At 42.4% G+C, this 25,000-nt stretch overlaps 1 protein-coding gene across 4 annotated transcripts in view; it reads right to left on the bottom strand.

Moving 5' to 3' along the window:
• The window catches only part of ZEB2 (zinc finger E-box binding homeobox 2), a 118,003-nt gene that overhangs the window by 3,925 nt on the left and 89,078 nt on the right, over positions 1–25,000 (bottom strand). For all 4 annotated transcript variants that reach the window (XM_084265642.1, XM_084265640.1, XM_084265639.1 and 1 more), the window contains 6 exons: positions 22,247–22,318; positions 15,661–15,849; positions 14,766–14,980; positions 12,053–12,161; positions 9,200–11,169; positions 7,016–7,196 (listed from right to left, as the gene is read on the bottom strand). In XM_084265642.1, coding sequence (XP_084121768.1) covers positions 7,016–7,196; positions 9,200–11,169; positions 12,053–12,161; positions 14,766–14,980; positions 15,661–15,849; positions 22,247–22,318 — 2,736 coding nt within the window. The remainder of the gene's footprint in view (positions 1–7,015; positions 7,197–9,199; positions 11,170–12,052; positions 12,162–14,765; positions 14,981–15,660; positions 15,850–22,246; positions 22,319–25,000) is intronic.

Below are 25,000 nucleotides of genomic sequence, written 5' to 3'. Positions count from 1 at the left end.
GACCTGACAGGCAGGAAAATGCAGGAGGAGCCACAGAGAGAACAACCCAAGTGAGGGGGGGATTAGTGGATGCCTGGAAATTGGGACTCCGACTACATTTCTTTGTGTGAGAGTTTCCCAAGCTTATACACATACAGGGATTCTTTTTTTTATTTATTCTTTATTTCCCTTTATAGTAAAATTGCAAATTCAAGCTTGATGGATTGAATTCTAGCAGTATTTTTATGATCTGTTCCCTACATATGCATTTCTACAAAGTTAACCTGTTGGTTAAAAGTCAAGCTTGAAGAAAGCTCTGAGCTGCATGCATGCTTTGGATCTCCAGACCAAATTCAGAGCTGAGAGAACAAGTTGTGTCATGATAGGGAAATCCCACAGTCTTAGTTTGTGAGATGGTAGCACGATCAAGTCACTCACTCAAATTAGATTGAAATCTCAGAGCACTCTCGACCTAAGCACTCCTCAAACCCCAGCGCTGACAGAAGGAAAACCACATGGATGAGGTGGGAACTTTCCCAAGGCCACCAAAGGCCCAGCCCACTTGTCTGTGTCCCTGCCTCGTCCCAGCTGTCCTACGGAGCCAGTTCAAAGCAAGGCTCTACCCTCCCTTTGCTGGTATCACCACAGTTGAGAATTTTGTTCCTCTTTTGTTCCTCGTAGGTCTTCTGCTTTTCCTCAGCACTTTTTTTGGTGTCCTTCTCCTCACTGAAGTTGTGCCCATGCTATTCCAGTCCCACCCTCTGACTTTTCCCTAACATCAGCAAGCCCAACCTTTGCCTTGTTCCACTTCTCCACAACGCCACTCCTTCTCCATTACTTCAAATTTCCTGATGTTTTTTGGTGTGTGCCTCATTTGAAGCCCACTACACCCTTCTCACCCCACATTTCCTTCCTCTTCAAGCTCTGCTCCATCCAGTTGCCCAACACTTTTCCACTCCTCAAACAGAATTCAACCACCTCACTGCTTCTCTCTGCTGGAACAGGCTGCCCAGAGAAGTGGTGGATGCTCCATCCCTGGAGGTGTTCAAGGCCAGGTTGGATGAGGCCCTGGGCAACCTTGTCTAGATCCAGGCCTGGAGGTTGGTGGCCCTGCCTGTGGCAGGGGGGTTGGAGCGCTATGATCCTTGGGGTCCCTTCCAACCCATGCCATTCAATGATTCAACCTCATCCACTGCTTCTCACTTTCACAAGACTAGGTGATGTGCTCATCCCTATGTCTTCACCTGCTTTGCTCATCCCTTCCACATGGTGTTGGTTCAACGCTGCTTCTCCTACTTGCTCTACCTAGGCCCTGCCCCCCCAGCCAGCAGAGAAGCAGCCTAGCAGGGAATCACCCATATTTTATAAAGTAATTTAGAAGCAAGATGATTAAAATACTTCATATTTTTATATTAATTTGTGTTATTACTGAAGAGGCCATACTACACCTATTTAGTCTTCTGTATCCATGTGAAAGATTCAGTTTTGATCTGATGGAACACCACAGCTTGAGCAAAGGTCTTTGTTCAGACACCACACAACATACCTTAGCAGTGTGCAGCACACAGCTGTTACAACACTAATTGAAATATGTTTTAAAATGTATCAGGTTTCTGAACATTTGCAGAAGAATGAGGGGTTTTTTTCCCCCTGTGTGCAAAACCTGGTATTTCAGCCATTTAAAAGAAGTGCCTAATCCCTACAATGCATTAGTAAGCCATAGAGTAAAGCTGAAGTAAGGTATTTCACACTAGGAATGAGGGGGGAAGCCTCCAATCGTAGGTGGATGGGGAGTAACCTCCAGTTGTAGGCAGTCTTGGCTGCTCTGTCAGCTCTTGAGCTGATGTGCAGTAAAAGCTTTGTCGTGCAGTGTCGTGATGGATGGGTGGGAAGGAGGCAGATTTGAACATCCCACCCTACAAGTTTCACCCAGTCTCATCTGAGATAACCTGTGCCATCCATGGGGGATGGAGGGAGGAGAGAAGTACCCAAGGCAGCTCAAAGGAGGGCTCATGAAGCACTTCGTGTGGATGCCTGATGCAGATGCCGCGTTTTGCAGTGAAACTAAATGACAAATTGCTCTCAAATGTCTAAAGGAAATGTTTGGGCTGGTTTTTTATTCCACCATCTGCAAAAAGAGGTTCCCACAGGGGCCTGTGCTCAATTTACAGAGGGGAAATTATAACTAATCTGTTTTCAAAGTCTCTAAAATTGCATTTCTGTTTAAAAAAACAAAAACAAAAACAAAACAACAAAAAAACCCCACCAAACAACAGAAAAAAATCTCAAACAGTAAGTATCTCTGAATCTTCTAGGGCTAAAAGACTGAAAAGCTCTGTGTTTCCCATTTGCAGTGGTATAAAAGTCATAAGACATCAGATCATAAGCTGCCACTGGTCCCAGACGAAGTATTGCCCACCCTTTGCCTAAGGGAAGTGGGTCTTTGTTTTCTATGGGAGGGGGGCCAAACAGAACCACCCCCCCCCTCCTCTTTGGAGGAAAGAGGGAAACATTTTTTGTCACAGTTTGTTTTTATTTTTTAAAGGCAGTTCTTTTGAAGCTGCTTAGGGGTTTGGATGTTAGATGTAGTCCCAACAGAGATGGATTAGCGGCCAGAGCACAGCAAAGCGGTCAAAGGTGCAAGATAAATGCAATTTATATATAATTGCCCAAGCTGCACCTGTTCCGTTTTGAATAGGAGACCTTGTCTCCAGAACAAATTTCACAAGCAGAGAATATATCCTCCTTTCTCTCTTTTTTTTTTCTTTATTTGAGTGTAAAATGGGGAATTCTAAACTTGTATCAGAGTAAAGCAAGAAAAAAAAATATAACCTTTAAATAGCATGTAAATTTTTTATGAATCAAGCTCTAAATAAAGAAAACTCCTGAGCTGGGAATTCAAAATACTAGCCAGAGAGAGCTGATTTGCTACCAGGCTCAAGAACAATATTTAGTTTACAGAATCAATCTGGAAATAAAACTAGTGCTTGCATCAGCATGAAAGCTACAAAAATAAAAAAGAGGTCTTAATAAAATATACAGTGGAAAAGGAAAGGACGAAAGCACTAGCACAGCTATGAGGCCCTCGACAGCCCACACAAGTAATAAAATAGAATATGATGTAATATAGAACAACAATGAAAGGATTTTAAATTTCTAGGTAGGATTCTGAAAAACTGTTTCCAGCTTTTGTTGCAGAGCAGCCACGCTGCAAGTTCCCTTGTGAAGCTACGCTAAAGCTGGTGTGCAGCAGACCTGGGCGTGACGATGGCAGAACAAACGCTAACCTTCACCTTACTTCTGAATTAGCCCAGTGAGTGGATGATGACCAAGGAGGGGCTGGATCGCTACCCAGGAGCCAGGGTGGTTTTTTATTTCTAGTTGCTCCATTCTGTTTCTTTCCTGCTCATTTCCCCACTACTGTTTTCCCTCCTTATCTGCAATGCAAAGGTATTTTTATTTGTTCAACAAATGGCACCGATGCTTTGCAACCCTCTTCTTCACCCGTGGTAAGGAAAGTGTCTCCAACCTTGTGCTAAGCAGCTTGGGGAAATCTGAGATTAGGTGTGTGCAGTATCTGCTCAGCTAATTTTGGCCTAGACCAAAATTAGGATGAGTTCATGAGACTTCACAGGAAGATAATGTCAGCATTGAATGCCTGTGCTACCTGCCACGCTCTGCACCCTAATTACAGGGCTGCAACCCTGGGTTTTTAAAGAAGTAGGATATTGTGGAGCTCAGATTCTAAGAAGGACACGCAAGTTCTCTGAAAATTAAATTGCATCCCAAAATTAACTTGGCAGAATTTGGTCCTGCAACAAGCAGCGACCTCCACACTAAATTTCAGACCTGCCAGAACCAATGCAATTCCCTCATTGCAGGAATGCAATAAATTTTCCTTCTCCACTTGAAGATGGAAGCTATTGCAGAATACCACTAAGACTGCATAAAATGAAAAATATGGATTGTGACATTTGGGCCCCTGTTTCTCCTGTGCTCAAGCTGTTGGCAGTGGGTAATCATAGAGCTCCTTGATCCGCAGCCCCATGGTCCTACCAAAAGTTCTTGCGCTGACACAGAGAACCTGCCAAATCCCATTCTTCTTCTTCTTGACCTGGCAGGGAAACTCAGCTCTGCTGCAATACCTACAACATTCCTGTTTTGTCCTGTCCAACACTTGGTGTTGCACATGATTATGCAGCTCATGTAGTTTTAGCTGTCAGTGTTGGTTTTTTGGCTCCAAATAATTTCTCTGGGGTAAATCTTTAAGGGCTGCAAAGCAGGAACGTCTCCTCTGTCTGACTCTTTTAACCCTCTTTCTAGCATAGCTTGCAATAGGTGTGTGAACCATGAGAAGTGATGACGAATGAAACTCTGATTGCTCAAATATCAGAGAAAAAGACCTAAAAAGCACGTCGATTTTTTTTTTTACAGCGGAAAAAGGGTATCAATATAAACAACATCCACTATTTGTGCTTCTCCAGGAAAGACAGGAAGTGTTCCAATTCCTCCTAAAATATGTTTTTAATGAAGTAACAACGGATTGTGATCAGCTGGTCAGAAAACAGCAGCACACTCAGAAAAGAAGCTTTTTCCTCTTTCTCAGGCTTCAAAAAGTTATTGAAAAATCTGGGCCTACTCTTACAGTGACCCCCAAATGCAGAAGAAGATGGTGTTGCTTTCAATTCGGATCCTTCCACTGCACGTGGACTGCAGTTTCTCACCTGTGTTATTAATGCAATTACAAGCTTTTTTTCCAAAACTATCAAATTAATTTGAAATTCACTTCAGACACATGCTAAGCCATTAGCCAAAGCCCCAGTGCTGAAGGCTGTGAATGAGTTATGGAGGCTAGCCCAGCCAAGGTCTTCAGAGCTCCCAACCACCTCTACCTAACGTTAGCGTGATGCGTGGAGGCTCCGTACAAGCAAACGCGTCCTTAATAACGCTTCACACTTTATATAGCGAGTCTCATTGCCCCAATTAAGATGTACAACACCCTGGAGAGGCGGGCTGGTAGCGTTTCCCTCTATTTCAAAGATGGGCGAAGGTGAGAGAAAGATGAAGCAGTTCGCTAAAATTCGCAGAGGAAGTCTGTGGCAAGGCAGAAAAGAGCACGGCGCTCTCAGCCCTCAGCGCCTGTGCCTTTGCCACAAGACCATCCTTCCTGTCTCTAAATGCCATGCTCGAGCTTGAGGATGTGCTGTAGTTCTAGCGTATTAAATACGACACCGTAGACATGTTCTGGATCATAAGGCTGAGTCCCATAAAATTGACAGACGTGGAGTTGGGAAGCTGAAAGGGACAGAGGCAAAGGAGAAGAGTCCTTCCACCACAGCTGTGTGGTATTTTTTGAGGCAGTAGGTTGCCGTGCTACTTAAGGACCAGAACATATTTTTGCTTTTACAAACGCAGTTTATTTTGCAAATCAAGGTGATTGCACACATTTCAGCTTGTCAAATTTTCAGCCTTTCAACCATATGTCTGTCGACCTTATGGACTACCAACTTTATGGGATTCAACCATATGTCCAGATCCTGATATATATGAAGGCCAGTTCTAACATAAGAGCTTTACGGTAGTAGTGTAGTAAACCATAATGTTTGCAGATGGCTGTAATAAAATCATTCAGGAGAGGAAAGGTGCAGGGACGTAAAGCCTTCAAAGCTTCTTCTACTGAATAAACAATTTGATCTGAATAATGTAGCAGAGAGCACATTCTACCAATGAACTAGCTGATCTAGTCCAAAACGTTGCTTTTCATTTTCTTTCCTAATCCCACTTGCATTTTAACTTCCCTTTTTATTTTCCTGTGTGGGATTATCTTAAAATCTGGAAGAAAATTATAAGAAGGAAAAATAACAAAGTAAAGAATTTGTTTTAAAGGTACAGTGCAGTCCTGAACTGTAAATTTTTCATATGTGAAATGCCAAATGGTTATGTGCAGCCTGGAAGATGTATTAATAGAGAGCTTTTTACCGTCACATGGTGAGACTGAAGGATGATGTGACTTGCTTCATTTCCTGAAGCAGGACTCAGCTTTCAAAGTTTAAGAAAGTTTCCTCCTGAGTAAGCTTTTTCAAACTCTAGGAAGTTGGAGTTTGGTTTATGTCCTGCTGCACGATAATTCACGTGATAATTCACGTTCCCTTTGTCTAACATAACTTGATATCTCTATTATTTGGGGAGCTCTGGTCCTGCTTTCCCCTAAATGAAACATGCTCAGCCTCATCCCCCTCAGAGAGCAGTCCAGCTCCAGGCTCATGCCTGTCCCAGCTGAAAGTGGGGAAAGGAGCACAGTGCCTGCAAGGGGAACCCTGGCCAGCATAGGTGTGATGGAGGGTCTTTCTCAAACCAAAATATTTTTCAAGCTGACAATCTGTGGTGAGCTTTGGCAAGCTCCCTTGAACTAGACAAAAATCAGTTCCTGCTCGGGAAAGAAGGAAACCGTCCCCAGGCATTAACTGAGAAGTGAAAAAGCGAAATGCAACCTTCCTGCACTGCTGGTGTGAGAAATCACGGTGAGAGCAACCCCCATGAGCTGTTTACTTTCAGATAGCTCAACCAGAGCCAGCTCTCGCACTGCTAACGTCAGTGGAAGTTTTTCTATTGGATTAAACAGTGTGGAGTCAGATAGTGTCTAAGAAACAAGAAATACACTGTCACTCTACCTTCCCGTGCCAGACTTTGTGCCGACTAAGCTGCAGTCCTTCCTGAGCACTAGTGCCTGCCTTATTTGAAGAGGGCTCATCCTGCAAGGTGCTGAGTGCCCCAACTGCTACTGCACTCAACATGATGCGAGCTCACCTCCCACCTGCTGAGATTCACCCCACCACATCCTGCAGGCCTTTCCCAGGCAACAACCATTAAAAGAGTAGAATAGAAAAGAAGTTCAGCTGAGCAAAAGATATTGTTTCTTCCCTGTTGCAAACCTCAGCACCTGCTATGCCATTGGTTGTGCAAGTGTACTCATGAAACACCGTGAAGAGCGTAGGCTGGACCTCGACCCTCCCCTCAGCACGTGCGGCCGCCCTACCTGTGTGCTCGTATTTGTGTCGCAGCAGGGAACTGCTCTTCTGGAATGTCTTGTCACATAAGTCACACGCGTACATGCCACTTTCTGTCTTCTTGATCTTCTTTCGGGACAGACAGGAGTCGGAGTCCGTCATGTCGTCGAGGCCGGACATGTAGTCTGGGGTTCCATCAAGCAATTCTCCCTGCGAGGGAACCACCCGTCAGCAACACGCGCTTCCACCACCGCTGCTTCCCACAGAAGAACCAACCACCCCAGAAAAGTTAAAATAATGTCTGCTGAGGATGGATGGTAGTCCCTCTGAGCTTAGGAACTTGTTGATAATGATGGGAATGGCTGATGGGAACAGTGGAAATAATGAGGAGCCTCCTTCTTCTCTACCTTCAACCAACTTTCTGGTTGGATCGCTCTGCAATAATGCGATTTACACAAGCGAATGGCATTTATCATATCAGCACTAAATGCTTTCAAGGAGGGAAAAATGCAAAGGGGAGGCTCTTCATGGACAGCAAAAGGTATGTTAGATTTTACAGGAGGGAATGTAAGCAACAGCTCATTCCTTTCAACACCACTGAAACTTGGATATACTCTGTATCCGTAGAAAGGTTTTAATTGAATTTTATATTTAGGTACAAATGTTATTATTATGCAATCCATTTAAATGTATGTCTCCCGACTAAAGGCCTCAAGCTATATTTTTATATTTAATTTTGTAATTTGAAATAGGGAATATTAATAACACTTTTTATCAATGTTCTATCTATGTTAAAACAGCCTTCAGCATTAAGCAATAATGAATGTGGATCAGTAAATTATTAAGTTTCTTGATATTTATTTTGTCTTGATCCAAAGAGAGTGCAAACTTGCATGATAACATACATTTCCATTTGCTATCACACAGTTTGGTTTTCTTAGACTAGGTTTGCACTAATTAATATTAGAGAAGATTAAATAGGCTTAAATACATTTACAAAGAGGGCAGATGTACTGTAAATTGGAATAGTGGAACAGCTGTTATGGAGGTGCAGTGCTATTTACGCTCCTATTGTGCAAAGAGGGATTAGAGCCCGTAACGTAAAACCCTACCTGATTTTCACATTTGAAACTATAAAACATTTACTAGTCAGTAAAATTACTAACAGACCATAATAGGACATAGGGGAACACCCACAAATGTAAAAAAAAAAGTAAAATAATTATTAATCTATAATCAGTTAATCTCGTTGAGCTAAACTCTGTACATTCTATCTGAATACACCCAGCAAAAAGCCATAAAAGTACATGACTTCCAGGGGGCAGCTCTTTGCTGTAGGCACACAAGTGGTGAGAAATCCTTTACACTCTGGAATGACCTGAGGAAAGGATTAAAGGTTGCACCCAGGCACGAAGAAGTGCTGACCCAGATTAGACCCAGATTACATGGACAGGGAAAGACTTTGTCTGCGATTAAGGGTCCTAGCTGCTACCTCTCTAAATAATTTTTTTTAATCTCTGGGTTTTTTCCAAGCTGTTCCAGATGACTGGCAGGATTAGAGGACCGGTAGTCTGGGAAGGGTTGAAGGAAGAGGCCATGGTGAAGGAATGTGTCAATGTTTCTCATCCCCCAGAGTTCCATGAGAAGAGAGAACCCCTTTCCTGTGCATGGTGGGTGAACAATCCCCCCCAAAAACATGGAAATGGAAGCTTTGAGGGCTTTCAATGGGATAGACTTGCTATGAGGAGCCATGTGGAGCTCTGTTTAGAGGAATACAGGTTTGCATCCTAGTGCAGGGGTGATCCCAAGAGGTCTCCCTCTGCTCCTTTTCCCCAAAGCGACATGTAGCTATACCCTGAAGAGATCAGTTTCTCTGCAAAGTTTCTACTTTTTTTTCTTGCAGGATGGGATTTTTCATTGACATCATTATTGCTATCATTATTATTAAGATAAATTACTGAGCTCTTAACAGAATAAACCCATAAATGTTATGTTACACCTATTCAAAGGTACCAATGCTGCTTCTGAATCCAAGCAGAGGTAGTCCTAAGATAATTAAAGTTTGTTTTCCTACTCCACTGCATTTTTGCAAGTTCAGAAAAAATAAATTCTGCTAGTTTGAATATAGCTTTGGGTTTTTTCTTTCATAAGAGGACGTATCACAAAATACCAAATTCTATCCTTTCACAAGGCAAGCGGCTGTGACAATTTACCTGAAATCCTTGTTTCCGCTGGTACTTTCTCCTTTGCTGCATATCGGCAAAAGTAGCTGCTCCAGTTGGGTAGGTATAGGCCATATGTGGTAGGAAGCTCATCTGATCTAGTCCTGGGTATGGTCGCAGCCCAGGAATACTGGTCTGGACTGGTGGCATAAAAGTGGCTGGGGGAAATGCGCTCTGTGGTGGAAGTGTTGTGTATAAAGGTTTGGCACTAAATGGGTTCATACCAAATACTGGGTTAGTGCTTTTATCCAGATTATTTGAATTAGAAAACTCCTTCTTGATAAAAGTCAAGTTCAGCGGCTCATCTGAGTTTTCAGATGATGAAGAAACACTGTTGTGTTCTAAATTTACACTATTAGATTTTGCTTTGTTCTTTGTGGCTATAATACTTTTGGGTTCCTTCATTTGTTTTGGTAAAGACAAGTCCAAAGGCTCAGCCTGAAGCTCCTCAGAAGAGAAACTGTTTGGAGTGTAAGAACTACTGTGGGAGTTTTTAGAAGATGTGGAAGAAAGATTTAAAGGAGAAGGAGTATTGCTCCTAGAGTGGTCCAATTTATCAACTGGTTTAATATTGGTAAAATGAGGAGGTTTTGTTAGCCTGAGAGGAGTATCACAATTAGTAACACTGTTATGGAGTTCAGCTATAGATGGTGAAGTTATAGAGTCCACAGGCTTTATTGGAGATCTGGCTGACAAAGAGTCTTTAGTGGGAGTGTTGTTGGTGGCAGCCAGCGCCACCTTGGCACTGGCCCTTTCCAGTGATGGTGACCTGGAACTTGAATACTGGTAGACTTTTCTTTGCTCAAACCATTCCTTCACAAATTCCTGAGGAAGGCCAACAGCAATGGAAATTTTCAGTAGTTCATCAGAGTTGGGTTCCATATTCATAGCATAATATGCTTTAAGTACAGACATGTGGTCCTTGTATGGGTTGATGGGGCTAGTCATTCCTTTCTCAGAAAGTACTGATGACAGCAAGAGGGTTTGCTTATCAAACACTCCAGGTTTGTTGGGAACCATGTTCTCATGAGGCTGAAGGACTGCCTTGATTTCTTCGTTCATTTTACACAGGTAACGCTCATGCTGATGCAACGGAATGGGACCAGGAAAGCTTTCTTTACAGAACTGGCATGAAAATGGAGTGGATACGTTATGGTTCTCTATCATCTTGTCTTCAGTTACCAGGTCTATTAGGGTTCGCAGCTTCTCTTTTTTAATGTTATTGAGCTGCCTCCTCGAGTCTGTGGTTAAGCTCTGGAGGCAAGCTTTGGCTTCATTGACTTTCTCTAATGTATAGTCAATAATACTTTTAGTGGCACCATTATGACTTACTACTGGAAGACCCACGGGGGGAATATTGGGGGAGGTAACTCCTTGTTCCTCGGCTTGAGAGCATGAATCCTTCATATGGTAAGCCTTCAACTTGGAGATCTCTTCAGCCTTGCAGTCCATTTTCTGCCTGGACACCGTGTTGTCCACAATCTGTAGGACCTTCTGCACCTCACTTAAATTACTGCCTACCGCAGGAAACCCAAGCAATGGTGCTTCCATCCCTACACCTAAGTGCTGCATTGGACTTTGAGCAGAAGCGTGAACTCCTAAGGGGCTGGTTGCTCCAAGTCCACCATTCATAAAAGGACTAGTTGCACTAAACCCATGTGAGGCCATAAGAACCTTGTATTCATTGAAATCTAGTGGTTCTGTTTTAATTTTCAGTAGGCCTGTTTGCTCAGACATACTAAGTGGTTTGCCATTCTCCAGCTTGTTTCTCAGCTGTGTAATGGCTGAATTAGTAGGAGAGGAAGATACAGAATTAGGAGAAGAACCCGTCTTGATATTGTTTCTCATTCTGCCATTTACAGAGATTAAGCCAATACACTTCTTGCTGCTGATGTGCGAACTGTAGGAGCCAGAATGGGAGAAACGTTTCTTGCAGTTTGGACACTCGTATGGTTTTTCACCTAAAATGATAATTAAAACCAAACATTAATTATCATTGTTGCTGCTACAATTGCAAGTGATAGCATTTGCTACACCCAACCGAGATTCTGTGTAGCCACTGAACAGCAGTGAGGAAAATACTAATTCTATGAATATGGCCACATGCCACCCTTGATTTATTCTCCTCTTTCTCGAGGTCAGTTTGGACCCACAGTCTCCAGCCAGCAACAGCCACCAAGATGTGAGACTAACTCCAATGTGACCATTGCAAGTCACAGGTGGCATCCTGTGGCAAAGGGAGTCAAATCAATTCCAGGCTGTTCAAATGTGATTAGTTTCTTTCTTTTTTTTTTTCCTTAAAAAAAAAGGGAATTTTCACTGGAAATGAGCACAGCGTGGGAAACTGAGTCCTGAGCACCTCCACATCAGCATCAGGGGATGTTTGTGCCTGGACAGAGCCCAGTGGCATTTTGTGTGTTGGATGCTGCGTCAAGTGGGAGAGCCAAAATGCACGAGTCATTCAATACGAGACGCTGGGCGCTTACTCGTTATCTAAGAATACGAGCTGTATTTCACTCAGGGAGGGGGGGGGGACTTTTTTTGCTACAGAAAACATAACAGACTCTTTGGGTCTCAACTGCATAGAGATGAACAAGCACTCCTGAACTCGAACTGCGGAGCAAACAATCTATATTATTTGCAGGAAGCTTTACTATTTCCAAATCTTGCAGCGAGACCGTGGTATTAACAGCATGATAAATGAGAATGACTCAGATATCACTTATGAAATACCTTAGTAGCTCCAAGAAGCCAGAAGCAGAACTGTGTAAATTTTAAGCAGTCTTTAAAACTCAGCTAATTAAACAAAATGCAAATGAGCACACCAGCACCTCCGCTACTCACCACTGTGAATTCGCAGGTGTTCCTTCAGATGGTGTTTATATTTGAAGGCCTTGCCACACTCAGTGCATTTGAACTTGCGATTGCCTGCTCCTTGGGTCAGCATTTGGTGCTGGGAGGGGGAAGGAAAAAAGAAAAAAAAAATTAAAGAGAAATAAAAAAAAAAAAAAGACACCAACTTGAATTTTATGCAAGAGAAACCATGAATTTCTAGCTTAAAAAACAAAAACAAAATTAATGTGGCTCTGAATTTATCAAGCGGACCAAAAGGTCTGCATGTACATTTATTTGTCTCATCAGTGTTGCAATAAAAATCAAAATGTTGGCAGTAAACCGAAACAAATGAGAAAGTACTTTCACATGAGCATTCGATATTTGCTTTAGAATTATTTCCTAAGTCTCTCATCAGAAATGTGTTGCTTTAAGGTATCTGACGACGAGAGAAACTGTTTTAGAAGAAGATTTGTGGCTCTTAATATTCCTAGCAGATTCTGAACATGTGGGACTCCGCTTGTTTAAAAATTCTGTTTACTGCGGGTGTAGGAGAGAAGGAAACACTGTCGTTAGTGGCATTTCGTGTAAGATTTAATTCATTATCAAGCAGAAGAGGCTGCGTCTTTGGCGTGAGCTGCTGCTGGAAATGTTTTTTAAAATCACAGAGCAGCAGGGAAGACTCGAGCTACCTTTTGTGCCATGTTTTCCTCCCGGTGCTCTTCTAAGGGGCGAGGGGAAGTTGAAAGTTAGAAAGTGGCATAAAGATAAAAATCAAAGGCAGATGACCTTTTTGCAACAAGCAAGAAAAGCCCCATGGCTTTGAATTTAGAGACCAGGAAAAAAAAAGAATAATTAAAAAAAATAATAATAAAAATATTAATAATTATGCAGCCGAGCGCGCTGGATGCTCAAGGTAGGAGGTCAGCCTTTTGCAGGCAGCCACAACACAAAAGCTTATTGCAAGAACAGGGAGGGGGTGAAGGGGAAAATAAAAAGAAGGGGGGGGGGGGAGAAGAAGGGAAAAAAAAAAAGGCAGCGCCGAAACGGTATGACAACTGCGAGGGTGTGCTGCCTCTTCCCACATTCCTGGCGAGACAGATGGTGTTACATGGGACACAGGGAGGTTTGTTCAAACAGCAGCAACCTTCAAAGATCAAGCAGAGCCCAGCCCGCCGCGCGCCATTGAGGGACCCGCGCTCATATGTTGCTGAGTTGCATAAACAAACAGCAACAGCTGTTTTGTCTCCCCCCATCGCCCTCCGAGGACTACTATAAACTTTAGTTGTGCCACTGTTAATATGATACAATCATTTTAATTTACTAATTGTAAATGCCATGAGCAAATGAGGGGACTTTTCAACACCAAAGCTACCATTCATAATGCGCCAGCACCAGCGCGCTCTCGCATGTGAAATTTCAGGCGGTTACGTTGGATAAATATCTAGGCGGGTTGTGGGTTGGGTTTTTTTCCCCCCCCAGAGGTTGGTTTTTTTTTTAATGATACTAAGCAAAAGAGAAAACCTTACAGCAGATCAGGTTAAGGGAAAATACACGTGTGAAAATGTATTGCTCTAGGAAAAGAATAGGAGAAACCGCTCCGGAATCATTTATATTGATTTAGGGTGAAGGAAAATGATACCGTTCTCTTAAAAATGCTAATTGCAAAAACTGTGTGATCAGGAGATGTGTGTTTGCCTAACTGAATTTACCTTATGCTGAGAAAAACCTACCAAGAGAAATAACGGCGGATTGTGATTTTCAGGATTTTAAGAAAAATTCATATGCCATAAAGCCTTTATAATTTAACACAACACACACATCTATTTATTTAAGTTTTAACCCTGCCATTTGAGTTTCCATTAGAGCCCTCCATAAGGCAGGTTTTCAGAAGTAATTCTCCATTGAGGACAAGAGTGGGTTGTTGGGTTTGGTTTTTTTTTTTTCTGCTGGTATGTAAAGAGTTTTGTGGTGCAAGGTCTATTGCCAGCCTGTTCAGGAGCCCTAGGGAAGCTCAGTCACCTGTTTGAGATACGCAGCATTTCCTTAAATGCAGCCCTGGTCTAATGTTACACGCATCACATCGAGGAAAAAACTGCTTTGATTTATTGCAGATACGCTGCCGGGCTATACAAATGATAGCGATGCCGCAGTCCCGGTGCCCGCATGTGTTAGTGGCACAATCACAAATGATAGCCTGTGTGCAGTGTAGGAAGAGTTATTCTGAAAGTGTGTAATTATGTTTAACAAACGATTATCCCAAATACGCGTAATTTCACGTGATTGAAAAGGTTACTCAAAAAGTAATGAAAAAATATTAGCGGATCTTTTAGTATGTCTTGGAGCTCCTATTTGCAACACTGCAAAGTAAAACTAGGTGAAAAATGGAATTAAAATTGCTGAGATGTTTAATAATGTATAATTAAAATGCTACAGTTTCATTCACTTTTTGAGGAACATAAAAACGAAACTAAAGTCAAGTTAAAGTGCAAATAAAATTTCTAAATTAGAAATTAACACACTCATTCGATCGTGAACATAAGACTATTAAATCATATTAGAAGAGACCATCAAAAAATCATTTAGACCTCAATTAAAGCTATTACCATTAAAAGATCTGCATCTTCAAAATGCCATGAAAAATTAATAATGATTGCCAATCAAAGCAATATCGTTTCTCTAAGGGGTTATTACAGAAAGAAATCACTTAAAACCAGCCCCCCACCTGATCTGTCCCTGGCTTGTGTGTCACCATATGCCGCTCGAGCTGGGTGCGGTAGGCAAACGTGTAGTTACAGAGAGGGCACGAGAAGTTCTCCTCGTTCTTCTCGTGGCGGTACTTGATGTGCTCCTTGAGGGACGTCAGGCGCTTGTAGCCCCGGTCGCAGTAGGGGCAGGTCAGCAGTTGGGCGAAGGCATCTGGAGTTCCAGGTGGCAGGTCTGGACCCCGGGATGAAGGGGAGGGGGGAAAGAGGCAGGCCAAAAGGTCAGCAAATCAATGGCAGCTCATGGGCTGATTGCCCGGGATGGTATGAGAAGAATCGCTGCAATCTGCTGCCCGGGAGGGAGGGACAGTGCTTCCAACCGGTGGCGGGAGGCACCGGCACCCGCGCACACCCAGGGCAGACTCGCAGGACCCTCTCCAGACCCTGATAGGAAATTCATTACGGGCATCGCTCCTACCGCAGACCTCGCTGGCTGGAAAACTAAGAAATACCTTTACCCCATCAATTGGGAATTTGCATGCCAGCCCCAGCTCTTATGCCATTGACCAAAACCTTCCTATGGACGCTGTTCCAATTATTTATCAAGGCATCGGAGAGCGATGGGTTGGCTACCCTGCCTTTTGAGAGGCTAAAACTTCCCAAACTCCCAACCAGCATAGCAGCCTTCCTCCCGTTTAAATTCAGCTCTTCGATTCACCCGCCAAATAATACAAATTTGCTGACTAAAAAAATCACAATACACTGAAATTACAGCCCCAATCTTTGCTCATGAAATTCCATGCCGCTGCAGCTGTTCTTCAATTTTTAAGGTAAACACCCAGGCATGTAGTGCATTTATAATTGCAACAGCTGCACGAGGTCAGGATACTGGCTAAAAATGAATTACAGCCTCACCATTTTCTTCTTGCCCATTGGCCTCTGGAGTGCCAAGGCGAGACAGTTCCTCAGGGGCTTCGGGGTAAATAATGGCTGTGTCGCTGCGCTGCAGGTACTCTGCTATGCTGACTGCATGCCCGTCTCCTTCCTCCAGTTTCCTTTTGGCAAAATATTCCTCAAAGTCCGACGTGCAATTTGCGTTCTTCACTAAAACAAGAGAAGGGAAAAAGAAAAGGGGGGGGGTTTGAGCGCATCCCTCCACGAGAGCTCGGGACAGTTAGCGTTACAAGCTGAGCTAGTGTTCATGCTGGAGCTACAAGGCTGCAGCTGGACCCTTGTTCTCATCGGTCTTGCTCCAGCTCCTAATAAAATTAATGCGGGCTTTCCACCAGCGTGGATGGAAGTAAGGGCGGGCTGTTAAATTAACAGGAACACGGGCTCTACGGGGCAGCAGGAGAAGTTTATGAGGCTTGGGTAATGCAGGTAATCCTTCATCTATGGAACCTGAACCTTCAGGGGGCTCCTGGGGGACCCATGGCTTTTGGCATGAACACAGCTCGACCTACAGGACTGAGCACAGCTCCCCCAGATCTTGAGACAGTCCTTGCACTGGAAGCTGTAGTCAAGGTGGTAAAGACCACAACTGCTTCTCCTCCATGAGAGGTCCTGCCTTGGGCTGCTCTTCCATAGTGGGTGCCAGAAAAAAATTGCTCACAACCCTTTCCATTTTTCTTTCTTTTTTTTTCTTTTTATTTTCTCCCTGAAAAACTAACTTACAGTGAGAGAATAGGTTGTTTTAAAAAGAAAAACTATTGCTTCACAGATTTCTCCAAATAGAACCACATGTTTTAGACCATAACAGGGATACTGAGTCTAAAAACACTTTTACAGTCTGTACAAGAGTTTTCCTTCTTTTCCTTAAATGTAAACCCAATTTTTTATTGTCCATGCAATGTCCATGAAACTTAATATATGCTCAACCACAAAACATCCTGTTACTAAAAATATGCTTTTTCTGCTCTGTGTATGAACATCACATACAGAAAAAAAACTTTAAAATTCTGTGACATTATAGACAAATATTTATATCATTATACTAGGGGGAAAAATTATCATTTTCTTTCTTTTTTTTTTTAATTTTTATTGAAACTTCTTGGAAGAAACAGTTGGCATCAGGGAATTAAAGATAGTTGTTTTTAACTGACCGTAAATGAAAAGAACAGCTTATGATTGATTACATTTTTAATGTATTTCTCCTTAAGTGAAACAAGAAAATGAGACAATGTCATAAACTATCCTACAGTTCATGTAAAAGTAAAATACTAAAGGGCACAATTCTGCTTCCTCTTGCACCAAGGAGCACTATGGAGTAAACTCATGGAAATCTAAGGGGTTGTGGCCCTAGAGGGTTATACTGGTTTATAACCACTGGAAATGAGAGACTAACCAACTCCTTGGTGTTTAGAAACAGGTAAACACTTTGCTTCGGTTTCCTACAAAAACATGAGGCGATGTTGACAGTCAAAACGGGACGTGGCCTCTGGCTGGGGCACAACTGGAAACCTGAAAATGCCTGATTTGAAGCACTGGTCTCGCCATCCTCGATAAAAGTAGATATTCAGCTATGCAAACAAACCTCATCCCTTCAGCCGATAAAAATCAAATCCTCTGGCTGAGACAAATATGCCCTATTTTTCCTATGAGCTGAGCAGCTTTCTCAACCGTTCTGCAGCATTTCAGTGACAGTGACCAAATGGCACAGGGCACGGGACGCTGGGTTTCAGAAGGAAACTTCTGTTCCCATCGCAACCGTTTTGTAGGGAATCGCTGCAACACCACAGAGCTCCTCCCTTGGCCCTTCTGTATCTCCTCTTATCAACTGTTATTAGTGGCATGAGAAACAATATCTCCTTCCCCCCCCCAACCCCCCCCAAGAAACCCCAACTTCTGGAGGAGGGGAGTGTGGCTGTGGAGAACGAGGCCTAGTGCCTTACCTCCATTTTGTTGCTGAGAGAGAAACAGAACAAAATGGCGGTGGCTGAAGTACACCTTATGCACAGGAGCATCAGACTATGGAGATGTTTACTTTGGTTTTTTTAATCAGAAAAAAAGCTGAGACATTGCTTTTTACATTGGAAACCTGACTTTTGATTCCCTCACTCTGCCTAGATCTTTTAACTGTGGTAAGATCATCCACCCTCTGACTTAAAGCTCCCCCATCTCTGCTCCTTCTCTTGGCTTAGCAATAGGTCCAAGAAAATTAAGTTTATTTTTTACCAGATTCAGGCTGTGACCCACTAAATGCCACCCACGAAGCAGGGAGAAAGGGCTTATGTCCAGAGACAAGTCATGGGAGCAAGAAAGGGAAAGGGTGGGATGGCTCCAAGGGATGGCTTCATGTCTCCACCTTCTCCTCCAGGCAGGCTGGGCACTTTTGGAGCTTGCAATTGCATTCATAGGATGGGGATTGAAGCTCCTAAGCAAGCCTTGAGTTGATATTAGGAGTTTGTCCCAAACACAGACCCAAATGAGATTCTTCTTCCTGGTCCCCAAGTCTATCAGGAAGCTGATCCAACAGGCTGCGGAGGACTGCTATGATATTACCAGCCTTGGCTTCCTAATTCTCTGGATTATTTAGCTTCTATGTCTGTGCATGCAATCCGAGAGCTAAAGCAAATGTTTATGTCTACATTATAAACCCCTAAAAACAAGGGGATTTAGTGGTAAAGCTGACAGATCCTTAACTGAAACAATACAACCAGCACTGCGACGCTGCAGATTAACATAAATAGCAAAAGGTGACCACGTGTATCTGGTTTCTGATAATTCAGATGTGGCTGGAAGCTCACCCAGTACAACAAAAAGACCCACCTGATAACCTTTAAGTTTTTCCTCTCAATTTCTGGGGGGGAAGGCATGCTTTCCCCTTCCCCTCCTCACCAATCCCCCCTCATCCCTCTGCCCTAATTTGTTTTCCATGCAAAAAGTCGTGTTCCTGGATTCCTTGTGAGCTGACACTGCACACACTCTGCACATCCCCTCCTGAGATACAAGAATTTCAGCGACATCTACAGTGGGTGACCTCACCAAATAAGTCAGGGGTTTTTTTTAATTAATTATTGGAGCCTGGAGAGCAGAAATATTTTCAGCTCCAAAAGCTGATGTGGCTGTTTCACGTAAAAATAAAATGCATTAAGGAAAGCTATCTTTGGAGACATTTAGGTCCCTTCAAGATAAAGTGAGAGAGAGGTTGGAGGAGCTTGGGAGACCAGTTATTTTGTGTGGGAACTCGTCCTGCAAGGTGGTGATAGCTACCCTTAATCACAAACAAAGCTAATAAAACCACAGCCTTCATTAGCCAGGAAGTGAGAGGCCCCCATTGGTACACACAGATTACAGCCTGAAAACGGCCTGTCCTCCAACCTGCCAAGTTTTACTTCTGTTTTCCTTCCCCCAAAGGTGGGGCTTTTTTTTCCCTTTCTTTTAATTTTATTAAGAGATCTTTACTTGAAGCTTGTCAGATGTTAACAATCGAAACTGGGATATTTTTTTTTCCTGTTTCTTTACAGGGAGTTTGTTAATCTATTTTCTGCAACCATCCCAGGTGTAATGACCATAACAGGTACATTAAAATCAACCAGTGGCATTTCTTCATTCAGATTCTAAAAATCCCTTTTGTAAAACGTGATTCTATTGAGTAACCATTTCAGAAATCCACATAAATATTTACAAATTAATTTAGCAGGAGCGAAGACTAAAATTTTCACTCTAATGGTAACTTCTGTTTTTCCACAATAAAGCCTCTGTGGTTCATTATAAAAATGCAGCTGATTAATGTATGGATAAGCAGATTGCTTTTTTAAGTACTGCTAGGAAGTGGCCATTCTGACAATAGCAGAATAATTTATAATTGGGGGGGGTGTCTCTTCATTTTCTTTATACTGATGACATTCTGCAATGAATTTGATGCTAAAAATACACACTTGTTGCATGCACCTACAGCAACTTTGCATTTGGATGTATGTGAATGAGTTAAAAACTCATTTCAGACCCATTAAAAATGAGTCTGAAACTCTATCTCCTATCTCTGAGCTCAGCTCAGGTCCCAGACCACTACAAGATCTGGTGTCAAGAGGGAGAGAGAAGTATGTATTAAAAGAGACACCCCTCCTTGGCCAACCTGGAAGGGGTCAGGTTAATCTGTAGGAAGACCTAAATGGCTTTCCCAAAGGCCAGAAGGTGGCTGTGGTATGGCTTTTGCTGAAGATGGGAGTAGATAATCCAACTTCTTTCGTTGGGTCGAGTCTCAGCCTCATTTTAACTGTTTTACTGAACATCAGTATTATTCCTGCTACTACCTACCAAAGCCTGTAGTGAGGCTGAAGAAAACAACTTGGAGCATTTCCCAGACTAGGTAGGAAGGATCTCAGATGGCTCAAGGACTGACCTCTTTCCTTTCCTCCTCAAATAATGGTTGGGGCACCTCAGGAGGCAAGCCAGGGGAGTTTTTAACCTGCATGAAGAATGCTGCAGCTCCTGTCACCTAGAATCTTCCACTCAAGGTGAAAAGGCTGGCAAAGGCATTTAGTCTATCAGATGATTTAATATGACTAAACAATCTGACACTGCTCTTGAGTGACTCAGGAGGTTGTGGCTGTTACAGAAACATGTTCTACCCACCCTACCCAGGCATCAGCCTCCACTGAAGGAGGTGACTCTGGACACCTCAGCTACAGAAGATTTGAATTAGGTGCCAGCAGAGTATTAGACAACTCACAGTGGTTGTTTGGACAAGCCACCCATTGCAGCTAAGAGCAGCTGGGGTGAAGAGGAGCCTGGGCCTTTTGCACAGGACAACTGGGGAAAGAATTGCCAGGTGCAACATCAAGACCAGTGCTTGCATTTTAAATACAGGCCACCTAAATGCAAAGCACTCTCTGAACCATGAGTTTGCACCGAAGGGGGCTCAATGGCACCCTGCCTCCAGACAGATGCCGTGAGGCTGAAGCCGAGCAGGCAGAAGAAACCATCAGATACTGGAAGGGAAGGGGCTTAGAGGGCATGAAGTCTTCCCCCTCGAGCAGACCACATTGCAAGTATGAAAGAGTAAAGGCCTGTTATGGTAAAGAAAATATGTGCAAAGGAAGTCACACGGACTGATAGGGGACCTCAAAGGCTCTGGTAATGGTAATTCAGATAACCATCAAGTCTTATTTCTGAATCAGACATCTTTTAAAGTCCTGTTTCTCCAAGCACTAAGCACAATTTGTCACTTTATTAACATCCCCTGGAAATAAAAAAGCTTTTAAAATACATATGCATCCAGTTCTGTACGGCAACATCGTTAAGTATATATGTAATGATAAACTGTGCCTCGGTGCCACCCTCCTTTCATGCATAATAAATCTAATGGATGAAAAAAGCAGTGACATGGCTTTATTTTCCTATCATTTTCCCCCTCAAGAATTATAAAGTAAATTTCTTGTGTTACTTAATAAGAGCATTGGGGTTTTATGTGGGTGTTACCAACATTAGGAAAGTGTGAGTAATAAAAACCTTGCAAGACTTAGGTACCACCTTTTACAGTAATATTTGTAGAGGGTATTACCTATGAACCACATCTCACAATGGAATGCATAAAAAATGTACTTACACTAGAAAATTCTTACTTTTAACCCTGTAAATCGAGGCAACATCTCCAATTGTGACAAAAAGCAAAAGAAGCATCAGGTTGTGTATGGTGTTAGGCTGTGCTGGGGATGGAGTAGGGCCTTGTGGCCTTTGGAAAGAACATGGTAAACCCCTGAATTCGTTTGGATTAGAAAATAGTAACAGAAACCTTTGCTGTTTTGCTCTGCTACAGGAAAAAAAAAAAAAAAAAAAGAGAGAGAGAGATGGCTCAGAGATGATGCCTGCTAAATATCTCTGTCCCTTTTCTTGTTCCACAAAATGTATTGATTTCTAAGAAGAGGGGAAAGAAAGAGATGTGGAAAGTGGAGGGGGGGGGGGAGAAGATTAGCCAGAAACATAATAATCTCATAAATATGCATTTAAAGTGTGTGTGTCTGTGTATCTATGTAAGGGGTTTATGTGTGTGTGTGTCTTGCTGAAAAGATGTTTCCAGTCTCTGAAGTAGCTTACTCTGTGCACCACGCGAATCTGGGGTTGCCAAGAAGGGTGCACCCCATCCTCATTATCAGGCTCTTTGTACTGTCTCTCTCATTAAAAGACTCCTGTATCTTGGTCCAGTTACTTTAAACCACACTATATTCGCCCTCACTGGGAAAACATCTCCTCATGCTGCTGAAAACTATTAGCTTACAAGGATGCAGTTAAAAGGAGTTAGGGGCCGAAACGTTGCAAGAGCACAGGAAGGGCAGCGAGGACTCTCACTGAAAGAGCTTGTCGCTGCACTGTTGTGATCAGATTTTCAGGGGTGGGGGGAAAGAGAGGAATTAAAACCCAGGAAAATTATATAAACATTTCCCAGTCGTTAAACCAAAACCAAGAAATAAATCAGTTTGTCACCACTTCTCTCCCCGCACAGCTAATTCTATGTGATGATACAGGGGGAAAGCCACGCAAGTACCACGCAAGACCTTACCTGTACCATTGTTTCCAGTGGTCTGAATTGTGGCTTCAGGCCCCATAGTGTCATAATCTTCTTTCATTTCTTCTGTGGAATAAGCACACACACTTTTAGCACTGGCAGGTTATTGAATTGCTTACAAAGCTAGGGAGCACACTGCGGTAAGAGGGGAAGATCCTGCTAAGGGAAGGAGAGAAAAGGGCTGTTGTGCACCTCTATACAATGGCTTTGTTCTGACCACTGAATGAGTTCAGCAGCTCTGGATGGACGGGAACTTATTTACTTTAAACATGACAGCCAGCGGTGGAAAACAGAACTATTTGTTCGGAGTAAAGTGAAGGGCTTTTCCCAATATCAAATGTAATAAGCAGTTGGGTGATAAAAAGGGAATTTTTTGCTTTACTATTTCCCCTTCTGTCCCATATTTAAAAGAAATAATCAGTTAACAGGCTCTGTGAGGTCTGTACCTGGAAGAAACTGCAAATACAAAAGGAAGGCACAAGAAGTTCTTGTATCTCTATTGCTATCTATCATCTCAGAGATCTTCTGAGCTGTCATCGTCATTTTAACCTCATTTGAAGCGTGCATTAATAACAAGTGGTGCAAAATGTGACAAATTCTCAACTGTGGGCAGTTCTTCCCTGCCCGTAGGATCTGTTTGCGTCTTCTGTGCACTCTCTGTGCACTGTCTGCCTTTATGGCCATAAATTGGGTTAATTCACATGCGAATGAGCGTGATACACATAGAATTATTTACTCTGTATTTATCATGGATAGGTTTACTTTCCATGAAACTGGGGGGGGGGGGGGTGGTTTGGAGCAAGTTAAAATAGCATTTTGAAGAGGCTGGATGCAGCTCCATCACTGGGGAGAAGGCTGATTTTCATAGATGTTTCAGCCTACCCTCAGAGTGCCTGTCAAACTTGGTTTCTTGCTGCTAACTTGTTAGGTCATGTGCAACAGGTATTCACACATCCAGCCTGGTTAAGATTTAACCTTCCAAAGGGTTTTCACAGGCCAAAAAAATAAATATACACAGCTTTTCCTTCTCGCCTTTTCAATTCCTAGATGCCACACTTTGAGGGCATGCACAAACATACAATCTCTCTTGTTTTTATGGTTAAGTGAAAAGAACTTAATATTTGAGATTGAAGTGGAAAACCTGCTTTAATCTTTTGCTTAACTGCGCTTGTAAGAAAAAAAAAAAAAACACAGCCAAAAAGCATCCAGAAATGGTTGAACTACAACCAAAATAAAAAAGAAGAAAAAAAAAGAAAAAACCAAAAAAAACCCTTAACTCAGAATTTCCCAGAAGCGAATTCAAGTCAATGATGATTGATACAGGAAGATGGATGCTGCTCGGCCAATCAAGTGATGGACTGGCAAGAGGATCAAAGCCTGCTATTAAAATCTTATTGATACAGGAAGCATTAAAATCCTTATTATTCATTTTTTTGCGCGAAAGATTTTGATGAGGACAGAAACTGGCCCAGTATTAATCCATTTCCATGACAATGATTTGACTGAAGATAGGGGAATAATATAAACAGAGCACATTCCCAGTTCATTCCTAAATTTGTAATCTTGTAGTATTCTTCAGATGTCACATTCTACAAGTAATTAGTTGGTAGAATAACAGGTTCTAATTGTATCATTCTAATCAAAACTAAAGCACAGAATGACTTAATTCAGAGCTTTACAACCAGCCTACAATACTGGGGTATAAATATACATGTTTATGGCTTTGAAGCTTAAAAAAAAAAATTAATGAAAGCTCTTAAGTTAAAATATGCAGGTACAAACAGATGCTAAATTTGTACAAAAGCATAGGATATGCAGACCAGATGAAAAATATTTGTTTAAACTGTACAGCAGACAAGCCAGCCTTGATCCTTTTCCCAGATCTGGCTTTCTGCCTCTCTAAGGATCATTTTCACGGGGGTATCTTGCGTCCAAAACGTTTAGGAGTTCAATATGTATTAATAAAATGTTGTCAATTATGATAATTGATCTGGCGGGCCAGTCTCACATCTGATATTTTTATTGCAGCCTACCAGAAATTTTAATGGAGGTATACAGGATTTCTGAGAAGTTCGGCGTTAAATATAAATGCAGTCGCTGTGATTTTTCTTCCTTGATCATCTCATGTGATTTCTGGTAGTAAAGGAGTCACAAGCATCAGAAGTTTTCCATCCCAGGGCATGTCTACCCAGTCAGCAAGGGGAAAACAGCAGCTTGGTGGGTTGTTTTATTTTTTTTTTTGGCCTTTTTTTTAATTTTTTTTTTGCATAATAGTGGTAATGTTCAAGATTTCTGCTGAGCTTCCTTCCTCATTGTCATTTTCTTTAGTGGTAAAGAGAAGTTACAGTGTCTACTTGCTTCCCAAAAATTATTAAGCGCTCACGAAGGGCTCTGCACTGCTTCTCACTTTGTGCAGGTCACTGGAGTACACGCTGCAATTTTTCATGTACATTTTTATTCTCCTTCAGCTGTCGGTTGCACAATTTATCCTCTGGCATTGCAACACTCAGCTAACGTGACTTTTCTTTACCTTAAACCTACTCTCTTCCTAAAAATCCATGACCCTGCGTTCCACTTTCGGTATTTAAAGAAAATAAAGACAGACATATTCTTGGTGCTTTCTTCCCCTCAGCATTAATTTATTAAAATCTCAAGTATAAATATGCAGGGCCTGCTTCTGCAAAGCAAGAGCAGAGCTCCTGAGCGTTGTACCCAGGCAAATAAAAGCAGGGCACTCCCCTCCCTGCA

Source organism: Gallinula chloropus, assembly GCF_964237585.1.
Source record: "Gallinula chloropus genome assembly, chromosome: 5".
NCBI classification, from domain to species: Eukaryota; Metazoa; Chordata; class Aves; order Gruiformes; family Rallidae; genus Gallinula; species Gallinula chloropus.
This window is presented reverse-complemented; position numbering and strand designations above follow the sequence as displayed.